Source organism: Anolis sagrei, chromosome 3, assembly GCF_037176765.1.
Source record: "Anolis sagrei isolate rAnoSag1 chromosome 3, rAnoSag1.mat, whole genome shotgun sequence".
NCBI classification, from domain to species: domain Eukaryota; kingdom Metazoa; phylum Chordata; class Lepidosauria; order Squamata; family Dactyloidae; genus Anolis; species Anolis sagrei.
The window spans coordinates 264,670,745-264,687,712 of NC_090023.1; the positions used below are offsets into that span (position 1 = coordinate 264,670,745).

Sequence of the window (16,968 nt, forward strand, 5' to 3'; positions counted from 1 at the left end):
GCCATGAGACTATTTGAGTGGCTGTAACACTCCTTTAGTTTATTTCATTTAAGCAAAAGACAGTTATGCAGAGTAAAGTGGTACAGAATGCAAAGTAATGTTCTCATAGACCTCAAAACAGAAAGCAAGCATTCAATCTGGTCTTCTTGATCTTTGCAGAAACTTTGAGCTGCAAGTCCTAATTACCGTAAATGAGCTAGCTGTTCATACCAAACCAGTCTCTTTCGGCCTGATTCTCTCCAATCCTGAAAGTAGCAAACATCTTCCAAGATTTTCTTAAAATGCTGCCTGGAATTGCTTCAATACTGAACCCAGATTATCATATGTAGAAAAATACAGTCCCACATTAATACTTCTGTAGCAATAAAATTCCACTTTAACAATCCTGGTTTTGTGATCTGATTTTGCAGTTGGTGCACTGTTGCTGCAAATCAAGGACTTGAAATGCTCCTGTCCTGTAAGCAGCAAAAGGCAACTGTGCTGACTCAAGACCTTGGCCCCCAAAACAAACAAAGCCCTCTCAATGATCAGCAAAGACTGCTTAATCAACTCCTGCTGACAGGCACATGGGCTCTGCCCTTCCTGATAAGAGCAAAGCGAAGCCCTGCCCCAGAAAACAAGGCATTATTCAACCACCCATCTCTCTGCCAGAGACAGGCTCTCAGATCCTTCCAATCGGGATGGGAACTTACTTCAGCCATGGACACACGCAGGCTCTCATGTTCCAGGAAGAATTCTTCAATGGCGTGCAAGGCGTCCAAGTGGTCCGTGGCCCGCTTTATGTAATTCTTGAAGACTGGAGCCCAATTTTTCAATAACTATGATGAGAAGGAGACAAGCGGGGCACAAAAAGGCAGTCACTTAGACTAGCTTGTTTTACTCCTATAGAATTTGATCCAGATGTACGGACACTGTTACAATTACCAGGAAACATTAAAACTTAGCATATCCTATATTTTAGGCAATTAAATGCATGTATATGTATATCTATAGCTTATATATATATATGGGTTAAGCTGCTGAGCTGCTGAACTTGCTGGTCAGTGGTTTGAATCTGGGAAGCGGAGGGAGCTCCCTCTATTAGCCCCAGTTTGAAAACCTGCAACTGCGAGATCAATAGGAATTGCTCCGGCAGGAAAGTAACGGTACTCCATGCAGTCATGCTGGCCACATGACTTTGGAGGTGTCTACGGACAATGCTGGCTCTTTGGCTTAGAAATGGAGATGAGCACTACCCCCGAGAGAGAGAGAGAGAGAGAGAGAGAGAGAGGAATTACTTTGGAATTCTTCATTGACACTATGGCAACATTCACAATGGATTATCAGGTTCAAAATGGCAACACTTCGAAAGTACACATTTCCCCACATTGCGTTCCAGGCAGATTTCTGACTAAAGGAAGATCCCTGCACTAAATTTCCTTTTCAAGTGGGTGACATGGCCTCGTTTAACATAAAAAGTACTTTTTAACATAAAAAGTACTTTTCTCTCCTCCCTGCCCCTAATCAAATATAAAATAACACCATTCAGAGATTGGAAACATTATGCCAACAGGAAACCCCAAAACGATTAAATATTATAATTTCAGAATATAATGGGAGTTCCATGAATAATGTCAGTGAGATATTTCCAAAAAGTGATCAGCAAAGATTCTTTCAGGAAGCTCACTTGTTAAGTTATAGAGGTCACTGTTGCCGTATACTTTCAAGACACTTCTGACTTATGTTTACCCTAAGTCAAGCCCTATCACAGAGTCTTCTTGGACAGATTTATTATTCAGAGGATTGCCCTTGAGGCTGAGAGAATGTCAATGGCCCATGGTCATCTAATAATAATAATAATAATAATAATAATAATAATAATAATAATATCTGCCTGCGACAAAGAACTGGTGGGACCACAAGGCAGAAAAAGTTACAGAGAATGAACATGTCAAGCTACTCTGGGACTTCTGGATTCAGATAGACAAAGTTGTAGAGCACAATACTCCTGACCTCCTGACTATCATGTTAAAAAACAAAGTATGGATTGTCAATGTTGCAATCCCGGGTGACAGCAGGATTGCAGGGAAACAACTGGAAAAGATGACACGATACGAGGATTTAAAGATTGAACTGCAAAGATTCTGGCACAAGCCAGTCAAGGTAGTCCCAGTGGTGATCGGCACACTGGGTGCAGTGCCTAAAGACCTTGGCCTGCACTTAAACACAACTGGCACTGACAAGATTACCATCTGCCAGCTGCAGAAGGCCACCTTACTGGGATCTGCACGCATTATTCGCCAATACATCACACAGTCCTAGACACTTGGGAAGTGTCCGACGTGTGATCCAATACAACAGCCAGTGGAGTGTCTGCTGTGGATTCACCTTGTGGTGTTTCAAATTATTATTTCTAGACCACACCTCTCTCCCAAAACTGCCAACCTTTCAATCAGCAAGTTCAGCAGCTCAGTGGTTTAACCCGCTATGCCACCAGGGGCTCCTTGAAAAGCTAGCGCCTTGAAGATCTGGCATGTATAATCAGATCTGTATCTCTAAATCTGCAGATTCTATTTCCTATCAATAAATATATGAATTGCTAAATCAGCAGCGAGGAATACATGGCCTCCAGACACTGGACTGGAATTCCTATCAGCCCTAACCAGCTTAGGCAATGGCCACTGACAGTACTTATTATTTATTTATTTACTATGTTTATATACCGCCCCTCTCCGCCCAGAAGCTTCTCGGCGCGATTCACAAATTGGCAACAATTCGATGCCTCAACAATTATAAGAAGTAAAAACAATCAAGAAATTCTGTTAAAAACAATAACATATGATATAAAAAATATAAAAACCGTACAAAGCCTTAAAACATTATCGTGAGCATCTCCATGTCATATTGTTATTCCATTGCGTTATTAGGTAGTTCCATAATTCCATTTAGCTATGCTGTATTAGGGAAGGCCTGCTCAAAAACCCAGGTTTTCACCTTTTTTCAAAAAGTCAGGAGGGAGAGAGGGAGCTGATCTTATATCTCTAGGTAGGGCATTCCACAGTCGAGGGGCCACCGCTGAGAAGGCCCTGTCTCTCGTCCCTGCCAGACACATCTGCAAAGAAGGTGGGAGCGAGAGCAGGGCCTCCCCAGAAGATCTTAACATCCTAGATGGTTCATAAGGAGAGATACATTGTAGGATAAGAGCTGCACTCCAAAAAAGGTCTAAAAGACCAAAAAGAGACACTCAAGGAAACTCAGGAAGGAAGCTCACCGGGACTATCAGCACACAATACCGCTTGGGATCCTTTTCTGCATTCATTTGCTGCAGGGGGAATTCTAGGACCACTTTGCTGAGCACCTCCATCACCTCTTTCAAGCCAATATTATAGGCATATCTGTAAAGGGAAGAAAAACACACAAAAGTATGAGAGGATAGCCTTAGTTTTCGTCCCCTATAGAAAATATCTAGGATTAAAGCCAGTCTTAGTGTCACTCAGAGTAGACACAATGGAAAGAAAGGAACATTACTCATGACTATTTGAAGGTCACACAGATTTCAGTGCTCCACTCTAGTTAATGCTAATGTTCTGATTTTCCCAAATTCATTAGCCATCTTTTTAAAAATACAGTGTATTCCAGGGGTCCTCAAACTAAGGCCTGAGGACTGGATACAGCCCTCCAAGGTCATTTACCCGGCCCTCGCTCAGGGTCAACCTATGTCTGAAATGACTTGAAAGCACACATCAACAACAACCACAACAACCCTATCTCATCAGTCAAAAGCAGGCCCACACTTCCCATTGAAATACTAATAAGTTTATATTTGTTAAAATTGTTATTAATTTTAATTATTGTATTGTTTTTAAGAGTTTTTTGCACTACAAATAAGATATGTGCAGTGTGCATAGGAATTCATTCATATTATTTTCAAATTATAATCTGGCCCTCCAACAGTTTGAGGGACTGTGACCTGGCCCTCTGTTTAAAAAGTTTGAGGACCCCTGGTGTAGACAATGATGAACTAGGTAAACCAATGATCTGCCACTGTATAAATTCATGGATTTACAAACTGCCTTTCAACAGGATTCCCAAGGCAGCTTGCTATATGCTTTGCATATCTATCTAAGCAACACCACCCTCCGAAAATCTAACATGGTTAGCCCTACAAGGAGTTTACAACTTAAATGCTGATCATCAGGAAAGCAGAATAAAGAAATAAAAAATGTAGGGGAAACGTAAACCACAAACCATGGTTCTGCAGATCACTAAGTGTTCCTTGAGAGATTGTGATTAGAAAAGAAACACTCAACTTTTAAAAAGTTATGAATATAGTATTTTTATGCAGGGTTCCCTGAGACATGAACAAAAAAAATATTTTAAGGGTTTCTCTGGGGTGAAATGTTTGGGAAAGGCTAAGCCAAGCCAAACTCTCTTGATGAGACCTGATGGATTTGTTATATTGATGTAGTGATGTATTGATATTGAAGTTTAATGATTTGTGATGCTATTGCTTTTAAATGCTTAATGATTTTGTATTGTGTATACCTAAATTGTTGTAAACCGCTCTGAGTCGCCTAAGGGCTGAGAAGAGCGGTATACAAATAAAGTAAATAAATAAATAAAAGGCAGAACGAATGACAGATGGCTTACTATGCAAAATTCTACCCAGAAGAGCACGGCAGAATTGAAAAAAACAATTATTATGGATTTTTCTTTAAATAAAAGGGAGAACATGTGTTTTAAAAGACACAAGCTGCATCTTTAAAAGTGACAGTGTTTACTGCATCCACAGGCCTTGTGTCTAAATAATAATAGCAATAATAATAGTAGTAGTAGTAGCTGCCAAACACACAGTACTGTGAATAATATAAAAATATGTTGATAGAGCTAGGCTATTCTTACTAAGTAGAATGTTATGCTTTTGTCTGAAAAATCCCCAAGGCTTCTTAAATTGTTAGATAAATTAATACAGTTTGCTAATATGCATAATGCAAACGATCTACAGACCCACTTAGAAAATCCAACAAATGCTATGTTTAACAAAGGACAAGAGGGATCCTCTCGCTTCTGCAGGAGTCTACCGTATCCCATGCAGCTGTGGACAAGTCTACAGAGGCACCACCAAACACATCGTTGCCCAAACACGGATCAAGGAACATGAAAGGCACTGCAGACTAATTCAAACAGAGAAGTCATCCAGAGCAGAGCACCGGATGAACCAACCTGGACACAATATTTTATATGAGAGCACAGAAATGCTGGACCACTCTCACAACCACCATGTCAGACTACACAGAGAAGCCACTGAAATCCACAAGCAGGTGGACAATTTCAACAGAAAGGAGGAAACCATGAAAATGAACAAAATCTGGCTATTAGTATTGTGTGACTCAGACAAGAACAAATCCCATTTTTACAGCCAGGCTATACCTAGCTTCTTGATATATCCTAATGGAAATAAAAATATCTATGAATTTCTGTTACGCATCCAATTGTCATTGAGTGTTTAATATTAAATAGTATTAAAAAAGACTCTAAAATCAGGACAATACTAAAAAAATGGGAATTCCAGGCAAGAAACAATCAGGGCCAGCTAACATCTCTCAACAAAGCATTCCCCCAGGCAGCAATCAGCCAGGTTTTGAAGTTGTAAGGCCATTAAATGCTAATCAAGGTGGCCAGTTGCAACATTCACACTTGCCTCAAGCAAACAAGAGTTCTTTTTATATTACACAGATATATAAACCCCACTTGCCTAGTTTTCAACAGACCTCACAACCTGAGGATGCCTGCCATAGATGTGGGCAAAACATCAGGAGAGACTGCTTCTGGAGCATGGCCATACAGCCCAGAAAACTCACAGCAACCCATATGCTTTATACAACTCAACATAACAATTACTGTTTGTTGAAGGAATTGAGTTTTCTCTGCAATGATTTTATGGCTTGCGATGGTTTTACAAAAAGATAGGTACTGATTGTTATTGTCGTATATAAGAGGAGAATTGCTGTTGAATCCAGCAAATGTAACAGATGTTATCTTACTTAAGAGAGTTAATCTCCAAAACCAGGTTGTCACAGGAGATGTTCTCCTCTTCTCCTCTCTGCAGGGTCCCCAGCACCTCATTCTGGAAAACTGCAGACAAGGCGAAAGCAGATTCATTAGCTCAAGTACAGAGTATACATAGTAAAAGCCAACAATCACAGCAGGACTCATTTTCCAAGAGTAGAATATCAAGTGGTCAAACTGGAATTTTTCATCCCACAGATTTGTTCCCCCAAAGAGCACTGCAAGAAGTTCTAACTGCATATCTGGAAAGCAAAAGGTAATTTACCTTTGATGTCATCCAACTGAGGAGAGGCCGACCGACTGTCTGGCTGCTCAGATCCCTCACTCATGTTGCTTTCCGACTCACTTTCCTCTTCGGCACTTAAAATGGGACCTAATGTAGATGGGAGGAAAAACAACAACATAGAAGCATAGAATCAGACCTGGAGAAGACCACACAGGCCACACAGTCCAATCTCCTGCAGTGCAGGAAAAGCACAAAGCATTCCCGACAGATGGCCATCCAGACTCTGTTTAAGAGCCTTCAAAGAGGGAGCCTCTACCACACTCCAAGGCAGTGAGTTCTACTGCCAAACGACTCTTAGGGTCAGGAAGTTCTTCCTAATGTTCAGGTGGAATCTCCTTTCCCAACTCAGCTTTGTCCACATACCTCATCAGCATCTCTAAGTCTCAGTCTGGGACATAATTGTCTATTCATTAGAAATGGTTCAAGTTATCAGTTTCTTATAATTTTAGCACTTGCATTTCAGAAAAAGAATTAGCTATGAAATTAAAAATAATTGAAATTGTGCATTTAAACGCCATTAATGTATTATGGTACTAATCAAAAATATAGTTTTAACAAAATTAGCTAGCCACTATAGCCACTAGTGAGCAACATACTAATATTCTAATTATGCACTTTAAGGATCTTATAAGTGGTTATCTTAATCTCTTTTGTATTTTAGGGTGTTCTTTTCGCTAGTGAATCATTTCTGTTTACCATTCCAGCCTTTTTGTCTACTCTGTGTTAATTTATATTTCTGTTTATTGTAATTTTAAATTCCTCCTAAAATTCTAGTTATCCCTACAAGTTATACATTATTCCAGATATTTATGAGTCATTCTGAATTTTGAGTGTATCAGTTTGTAATTTGTAGCTGTGCAATGCTAGAATTGATGAGAGACTTGTTATCACAGTTTTGTCAATATGATTCACTCTGTTTGATTCATGCTGTACACTTTAATCTCTCAAAGTACCATTGTTAAGCTAAGAGGAAGGAAAACTGAACTTTTAGTCTATCTATTCAGGAAAAGATGTGCTTCAGATGACGTGTTCAACAATGATGCTCACAATGAAGATCAAGGGAAGGGAACTTAGTTATGTCCTAAATGGAATGGTTTGATGATGTGATTCGACGATGTTTTTAACGAGGAGACCCTAATGATACATGTTTTTATTGATTTTATTGATTCTGTTACGGTTTTATTATTCGATTGTTTTATTATATTGAAATTGTATTTTATGGTCTTGGTACCAACTGTAAACCATCCCAAGTCGCCTGAATATAAAATAAAATAAAATAAATAATAAATAAATAATATTCTGCTATCCCTTTCTGCTATTTTTGTGTTCCTATGGAATGAGGATAACTATTTAATATGCCTTTATTTAGCTTTTAAGCCCTTAATAGCATATTTTTAACAGACCGTGGACTGTACAACCAGTTTCAGGAAGGAAAGTTGTTTCTTGAATTTGGAGGATCTTCACAGAAAAGGTCCACATTCAGGGCACTACACATATATTTCTTGGTGTATCAGGACCCATTTTGTGTCACACTAAAGCAGCCTTATCTATATTATGTCCCAACTTCTAATCAATGCAAAAGGAACTGTCAAGTTGCTGATGGGACAAGCCACATATTAACATCCTTCCTCACTCTGGCATTACTGACAACAAAATGTTGATAACTTTAATCGCATTTCCATGTAATTTCCTTACCCCAAAGACTATGTGTTTGCTCCTCTCGGTCCACATCATTCTCACTGTCAGCTTTCCAAAGATAACCTCTGCCTTCTGAACCAACTTCTGCAATGTTGTAACCTAGTAAATGGATTCAGCCATTAGTAAAACCATACAGCCAAGTCTAAAACACGCAGAACTAAGAGATAGCCACCCAACACAAATGTGCCATTAGTTGAAATGATTGGCATTTTTATGAGTCATTTCCACTTGTAGAGATCCTATCACAGGGTTTCCCCAGCAAGATTTGTTCAGAGGGTTTGTTAATGCCATCCTCTGAGGCTGAGAGTGCGTGACTTGTCCAAGGTCACTCTAGATTTCATGGCTGAGTGAGGATTCAAACCCAGGTATCCAGAGTCATATTCCAATTCTCAGAGCACTACACCATGCTGAAAGTGTAACATACGTTTTGATAAGACTTCACATTTTAATCTTGTATTCTTAACTATGTTAATTTTTATTGCCATTCTCTATATGGATTTTCCCCCATTCAAATTGATTTAAAAAACCAAAAGTATTTATATTAGGCATATCACATTTTTTAGAAACAGCTTGGCATAGAAGGCTAAAAAAAATCTCACAAAACTTACAGTCTGCACATCTCAGCAATAAGAACTTTCAGACAGATATTTTAAAGAACTTGAAGGTAAGGTTTAGAATCAATTAGGAAATAGAGTGGGTTGAGTTAAGGCAAGAAGCCGGTGTGGCAAAGTGTTCTGAATATGGGAAACCAGGGTTCAATTTCCCATTTAGCCACAGGATGACCACTGAGCTGCTGAACTTGCTGACCAAAAGGTTGGTGGTTTGACTCCAGGGAGCAGGGTGAGCTTCCACTGTTAGCCCCAGGTTCTGCCAACATAGCAGTTTGAAAACATGCAAATGTGAGTCGATCAATAAGTACGGCTTCTGCGGGAAGGTAATGGTGCAGCTAACGTCGGTTCTTTGGCTTAGAAATGGAGCACCTCCTCCCAGAGTCAGACATGACTAGACTTAATACCACGATATAAGATAAACAATAATCAAGCTCAACACACAATTATATAAACATGCTACACTGTTTAACTTCACAGCGACAATAAACAATATCATGCACAAAATTTTGGTACAGCCGTATCTTCTTATGAGTAGCTTGTAGATGAACCATCCACGACCGGTTTCAGCCTACTTCAGGCCTTCTTCTGGTGGAAAAGTTAATCACTTGAGAATATGTTCTCCTCAGGGGATACAGATTTTTTAGGCTCAGTGGTATAAAGTTATACACTTGAGAATTTGTTCTCCTCAGGAGACTTTTTGACTCAGTGGTATATGATACTCTGCTCTATTTTGAGTTCTGGCTACGAGTAGAGCATGTTTATATAATTGTGTGTTGAGCTTGATTATTGTTTATCTTATATAGTGGTATTTTTGTTGTATGCACCTCATTCAGGAACCCATTTATATTGTATTATGACTAGACTTAATGTCAGGGGAAAGCTTTATCTTCACCTGACCTTGTGCAACTTAAGAGAATGGCTGAGACCAACAATCTCTGAACAACTCTTACCAAGAAAAACTGGTATTGAGCTCATAAAGCATGCAACAGAAGAACTACTGGTATCATATATGCATTCCCTCTTGTTGTTTATTTTTCTTTCCACTGTCTCTTTTCTTGAATATTTATTATTTTGATTGTGAATCAGATTAATTGTGTTAAAATTAAAAATTAATTTTAAATGACAGAAGAGCTTCAACGGGTAATGATTAATTAGCATTTTCAACATATAGAGACAGAAGCCAAGGAAAAACCACAGTCAGGATTTGAACCCAAAATAAGTTTAATCCACTGCATCACCTGATAGGGGACAAAACTGGAGCCTTCTGTCCTCTCCCCAACCCAGCATGGTCAATCAAGCATTCTCTTTATTTATATTCCGCCTTTTCCTTAAACTTCAAGCTTCACTATTCTCTTAGAGATGCATATTTTTAATCAGTCACTTAACCAAAAAATATATGCACTTTCAATTTATCTACATGCGACAAACTTCAAAAACAGGACTGTATCAAAGCAGGAAAGAAGTGAGCACTCCTGCTTCCTAGCAATTCCCGACATACCTTTTAGCTTTGCCTTGCTCTCTTCTCTATTCACCCCAGAATCGTCACTGAATTGGTCATCGTCATCCTCCACCTCATCTGTAGGATGGAGGGAGATAACAGTGCCTTCTGGAAGGGTTATATCAGGACCCACCACCACCTAAAAATGAAGCAATGCTTCCATTACAACACCAGCATCATCTGGTACTCTGGTTCATCGAGAAGAATAAACACATTTGCAAACTCTTGTTCCAGAATTTCAGGGACACATGAGTGAATCTAAGGCTGGAATTAAGACTGCTGGAAGAAACATTAACAATCTTAGATATGCAGATGATACCACTTTGATGGCGGAAAGCAAGATGGAGTGGAGGAATCTTCTAACCAAGGCGAAAGAAAAAAGTGCAAAAGCTGGGTTGCAGTTAAACAATGCCCCCCCCCCCCAAGATTATGGCAACTAGACTGATTGGTAACTGGCAAACAGAGGGAGAAAATGTGGAGGCAGAGTAAGACTTTGAATTTCTAGGTGCAAAGATGACTGCAGACGCAGACTACAGCCAGGAAATCAGAAGACGTTTCCTTCTTGGGAGGAGAGCAATGACCGATCTCGATAAAATAGTGAAGAGTAGAGACATCACACTGGCAATGAAGATCCACATAATTAAAGCAATGTTATTCCCTGTAGTAACCTATGGATGCGAGAGCTGGACCATAAGGAAGGCTGAGCAAAGGAAGAGAGATGCTTTTGAACTGTGGTGTTGGAGAAAAGTTCTGAGAGTGCCTTGGACAGCAAGAAGATCCAACCAGTCCATCCTCCAGGAAATAATGCCCGACTGCTAACTGGAGAGAAGGATATTAGAGGGAAAGATGAAGTACTTTGACCACATCATGAGAAGAAAGGAAAGCTTGGAGAAGAGAATGATGTTGGGGGAAAAAGGAAGGAAAAAGGAAGAGTGGCCGACCAAGGACAAGATTGATGGATGATATCCTTGAAGTGACTGACTTGACCTTGAAGGATCTGGGGGTGGCCATGGCCAACAGGAAGCTCTGGCGTGGGCTGGTCCAGGAGGACACAAAGTGACTGAATGAAAAACCAGGAGTCTTCTAAGCTGTCAAAGATGCCAGCTAAAGAAAAAGATCAGAAAATGGCAGGCAACCAAAAGGAAGGAGGAAGTCCTGATGGCTCTTCCGTCATAGAGGATGGAGCGACTGCACAAACCTTCTAAGGTGCCAAAAACCTGGACAATAGTCGACACAACATACCTCCTTCTGTTCTATCTGTCTCTGTATTGTCTATATAAAACGGCATTGAATGTTTGCCATGTATGTGTACTGTGATCTGCCCTGAGTCCCCTTGGGGAGATACAGCGGAATATAAATGTTTTTGTTTGGTTTTGTTGTTGTTGTTATTATTATGTCAGCAACTCTCTTTTTTAGCCATCACTACCTTGCTGGCAGGAAGCTTTGCAGCTGTAATTCATGCATATACTGCTTTCTAAAATTCAGAATGTTTGCAATCTTGATGTTCTCAGGCTCACCTGTGGGACAGGCTACCATTATTGCTGCTTTACTGGTGGGCCGCTAAGCCTAAGTTAGTAATTAGCCCTTGAACAGCCATGGGCAAACTTGGGCCCTCCATGTGCTTTGAACTTCAACTCCCACAATTCTGGCTGTTTGCAACTGTGGGAGTTGAAGTCTAGAATACCTGGAGGGCCCAAGTTTACCCATGCCTACCCTAGAACTTCAAACATCTGATTTCAAGTGATGTGCCTTTTGGCATTGGAGGGAGGGCAACATTTTGCCCACTGAATGGTCATGAAAAGAACACACTGAGGACAAAGCAACAACCCTTCAAGCTCACCTGGGAAGTGAGGACACAGTGCGGGTTTAGTGTCACGCCTTTCTTGACTACAGCTTCATCGCAGACAATTGACTGCCGTATTGTCACACCATCTGCCACGCTCACACCATTCCACAGGAAAGCCCTGTCCAGAACAACCTCATCTCCTGCAAAACATCACCAAAAGAAGATGGAACACAACGGTCATCTTAGGTTGCACACATTGTGAAGCAGAAATTAACTGTAATTTAACATTGTGAATATTCAGTGCTAAAATCCTGGGAGCACAGGGGCACATCTAATGTATTCCCTCTAAGCCACATTAGGCATCTGCTAGTTTGATTCTCCACTACCTTGACTTGCCAATTTGCACTCCTGCCTTTCATTATCCTTCTCTTATCCATACAATGGGCAATCTATGACATCTTTTGTGTCCTTTAATGTACTGAACAGGTTATTACAGCTCAATGGGAAGGTAGTATGCATCTTTTATTTAGAATAGTTACAATATATCAGATTATTCTCAAGGTAGTTTAAGCAACAAGAAATGTGAAAAACAGCAAACATCACAATAGAACACTATCTTACACACTGGCGTGAATGGGGCCATCTGGCAGTGTTTGGAGGGTGTGCTTCCATTCTTCAACTGTTTTAAAGCAACAAGGCTCTGGATGTTCCTTCTGGCAGGGAACAGATAAGCAGCTGCCTGTTTGACCCTGTGGGAAGGCTGTTGTTGTTGTCCATTCGTTCAGTCGTTTCCGACTCTTTGTGACTTCATGAACCAGTCCACGCCAGAGCTCCCTGTCGGTCGTCACCACCCCCAGCTCCTTCAAGGTCAATCCAGTCACTTCAAGGATACCATCCATCCATCTGGCCCTTGGTCGACCCCTCTTCCTTTTTCCTTCCATTTTCCCCAGCATCATACTCTTCTCTAAGCTTTCCTTTCTTCTCATGATGTGGCCAATATACTTCATCTTGGCCTCTAATCTCCTTCCCTCCAGTGAGCAGTCAGGCTTTATTTCTTGAAGTATTGACTAATTGGATCTTCTGGCAGTCTAAGGCACTCTCAGAACTTTCCTCCAACACCACAGCTCAAAAGCATCTCTCTTCCTTCACTCAGCCTTCCCTATGGTTTAGCTCTCGCATCCATAGGTGACTGCGGGGAAGACCATTGTTTTAACTATGTGGATCTTCATTGCCAGTGTGATGTTTTATCAAGATTGGTCATTGCAGTCTGTGTCTGCAGTAATCTTTGCACCTAGAAATACAAAGTCTGTCACTGCCTCCATGTTTTCTCCCTCTATTTCCCAGTTGTCAATCATTCTTGTTACCATAATCTTGTTTTTTTAATGTTTAGCTGCAGCCCAGCTTTTGCGCTTTCCTCTTTCACCTTGCTTAGAAGGCTCCTCAACTCCTCCTCGCTTACAGCCATCAAAGTGGTGTCATCTGCATATCTAAGGTTGTTTATGTTTCTTCCAGCAATTTTCACCCCAGTCTTGCACTCATCAAGCCCCGCACATCGCATGATGTGTTCTGCATACAAGTTGAATAGGTTGGGGGAGAGTATACAACCTTGCCGTATGCCTTTCCCAATCTTGAACTAGTCGGTTGTTCCATGGTTAGTTGCTACTTGGTTCTTATACAGATTCCTCAGGAGAGAGACAAGGTGATTTGGTATGCCCATACCACCAAGAACTTGCCACAATTTATTATGATCCACACAGTCAAAGCCTTCCATAAAGTCTTCCTAGCTGTTAGGGCAATGATTCCCAACCTTTTTTTGAGCAGGGACCACTCTAACATCATTAGCATCAAAAGGGTTGCGAATCAGGTTTTGGTCAACTTTAGATTCAGTTTGGTTATTTGGGGTGCTGATTCAGAAAACTGCATTGGCTAGACCACATCAGTTCTAGTTTCTGATATAGAACATATGCCATCCAGTAGTCACCATCTGCTCACTTATAAAAAAACTTATTTAATAAGCCTCAACACTATAAGAGTATTTCGTGAGACTAGTCGCTCTCGTTGCTACTGTATAGTAATGGTGAGGCCATATTTTAGTTTTTGCAGACCACTGGTGATCCACCGACCACAGGGTTTGCAACTTCACAATAGCCTTCACTCCCTCAGCCAATACCAATGCCAAATTGAACTTGCTTTTAGCTTGGAAGTCTCCAGGTAGAATCAAGTGTTCATTTTAAACATGTATTCAAATGTAATCATACATTTAAAAAATCAATAAAAATGCCCCATCTTTTATTGTATCTTAAAAAAATCCTAATAAAAATATTGACAAAAAATCAATAAAAATGCGCACACACATACACACACAAATTTGCACATGAATGTAACTTCTAATGTTAGGGAATATACAAGCAAGCCATATCCTGCCCACATAATACACCTTCAAGCCTTTGGACAGTGACCTGCAATGCACTAAGTGATCTGTAAAATAAGTGACTATGGAATAGCAATTTATGGAACGGCTCCTGGAATATGCCTTTGGACTGTGTGGTTTTTAATGTACCATAACTGTGATTATGTGTTTTAAGTATTGATTTTAATGTATATGTTTGTTTATTTTATGTATGTTAAAGTGGCATCAAATTCCGCTTTGAGTCCCCCTTGGGGTGAGAATAGCGGTATAGAAATACAGTAAATAAATAAATTGTGCCTTTTTTGTAAATTGTCCTGAGTCCCCTGAGGGATTGAGAAGGACAGGATGAAAATGCAGTAAATAATAAATCTATTGTTTTAACTGTCCCATAATAGTTTTAAGATGTTTTGCATTGGATTTTGCTGTTGTTAACTGCTTTGAGTCGCCTGAGGGCTGAGAAAAGTGGTATATAAATGAAATAAATAAATAAATCTCCTCCAGCCCACAAGGCTGCTTGCCCCCCAAGACACAAGAGAGAGATGTATTTGCTGTTGTCCACTGGGGAGAACTGCATACAGGCTCACTTCTGTTCTGCCTACACCATGTATTTGGCAGGCTGCAGGACATGACATCTCTGCTCAAGACCTTTCCTTTTCAAAGGGTATTCTGGGAGGGATGGGGTACTAGGTGACCTAAACCACATATTCCTCCTGAACACAGGAATCCATTCCAAAAATAATTGCCCCCCCCCCTCCACAGCACCAACCGCTGCTCTGAGATCAGTGTGAAGAGAAGGGCCATGAAGGCAGTTCCATCTTGCTTCCTGCACTGTGCTTATAATATAATATAATATAATATAATATAATATAATATAATATAATATTGATAATATTATAATGTAATACAATATAATACTAACATTTATTTATTTATTTATTTATTTACTGCGCTTATATACCGCAATTCTCAGCCCAAGGGCGACTCATTGAGGTGTACAACATAGAAAAACAGGTGCAAAATACAAAACATAGTGTAAAATAATCCACAATTCAACATTATCAGAAACATCTCATCAAAACATCAACATTGCTACAAAGCCATTCCGAGTCGTCTCATCGTCAAACCCCCAATCTGATATCATTTCCGTTGTTCCGTTCCTATGGTCAAATTACCAGTTATTGCACTTCTTGATCAAATGCCTTCTTAAATAGCCAGGTCTTTAACTTCCTGCGGAATATCAACAGGGAGGGAGCTAGCCTGATGTCCACAGGAAGGGTGTTCCACAGCTGAGGAGCCACCACCGAGAAGGCCCTATCTCTCGTCCCCGCCAGCTGCGCCCGTGACGCAGGCGGGATCGAGAGCAAGGCTTCCCCGGAAGATCTCAAAGTCCTCGTGGGCTCATAGGCCGAGAGGCGGTCAGTTAGGTATCTTGGGCTAATAATAACACTAACAATATGCTATTATAATTATATATTTTATGTTAAATGTGATATTACTACTAATATTACAGAACAATGTTATAGTACAATGCAATATATAATATTAATATTGTGCTATGGTAATAATATTATATATTGTATTTACTTTTTACTCATAAGCTGCTCTGAGTCCCCTTCGGGGTGAGAAGGGCGGCATATAAATGTCGTAAATGAATAAATAAATAATAAATATAACCTGGAGTGCTACCAGGCCTTTAATTATTTCTAAATCTCAACCAAGCCATAGCAAAAACAAACACATTTTATGAAAAGGAAACGCCATCAGCCTTAGGCTAACATCATGAAATTGCATCCCAACAAACAAGGACATTGGTCTATCTTTAATCAGAAACTCAAATCCCAGTTGTGAAATGTTTGCTGGTTTGAGCCATAATTTTCCTCAGATACATCCAAAGTTCTTTGCAGACAACAGAAGTTCCAAGATTTAGAGGAAATGCATGTACTCAGAAAGAAAGGTTATTTTAAAAGTCATTTTGACTAGAATACATTATATAAATATATATATCATTGACCCTAAAGCACTTTCTCAGTCAATGTATACTTTTGAGCTTGAATCCAGTCAAATCACCAGATGGTTTCCTCCACTCTGCCTTGGATCCAGCTTATATTTACAACAGCGAACGAGGAACTAATCAGAAGTGGATAATCTTGTCCTTCCTATTCCTCATCCCTCCCCTTTTGTCACTAGGGAGTTATTTACAGCTCCTTTTACTTAAGGTTTGTTACTTCAAGCCATACAAAAGTGGATGACTCCTCAGGATGCCCCCCATACCTCCTTGTCTGCAGAACTCACCTATATTGCAGTTGGGGCCAATGACACTGTTGGATATGGAGCAGTTTTTGCCCACAGAAGTTCCCTGCCCGATGAGGACATTCTCTTCAAGCACGCTGCCATGGCCCAGGCTCACCTCCGCCCCCCGGTAGATGTTGTGCCGGGAATGGGTGCAGCTCTGCTTCTCGTCGCCAGTGATGTTCATCTCAGGAGCCATTGGATACACCCAGCGTTGGAGGATGTCAGAGGACACAGATTCGTACATCAGCAAGTTAGATACAGGGACACCGTACTCTTCTGATGTTGCATGCATATGGATCTGATTGCCCAGGACCTAGTAAACAGAAAGATGCCATTCAG

The 16,968-nt window shown here is 40.3% G+C and overlaps 1 protein-coding gene across 1 annotated transcript in view; it reads right to left on the bottom strand.

Moving 5' to 3' along the window:
* EIF2B5 (eukaryotic translation initiation factor 2B subunit epsilon) overlaps nucleotides 1-16,968 on the bottom strand; it is a 49,371-nt gene that overhangs the window by 12,909 nt on the left and 19,494 nt on the right. The window contains exons 7-14 of the mRNA XM_060767353.2: nucleotides 16,630-16,942; nucleotides 11,982-12,127; nucleotides 10,142-10,280; nucleotides 8,030-8,131; nucleotides 6,314-6,421; nucleotides 6,024-6,114; nucleotides 3,251-3,374; nucleotides 693-818 (exon numbers count right to left, since the gene is read on the bottom strand). Of these exons, the coding sequence (XP_060623336.2) occupies nucleotides 693-818; nucleotides 3,251-3,374; nucleotides 6,024-6,114; nucleotides 6,314-6,421; nucleotides 8,030-8,131; nucleotides 10,142-10,280; nucleotides 11,982-12,127; nucleotides 16,630-16,942 (1,149 nt within the window). The remainder of the gene's footprint in view (nucleotides 1-692; nucleotides 819-3,250; nucleotides 3,375-6,023; nucleotides 6,115-6,313; nucleotides 6,422-8,029; nucleotides 8,132-10,141; nucleotides 10,281-11,981; nucleotides 12,128-16,629; nucleotides 16,943-16,968) is intronic.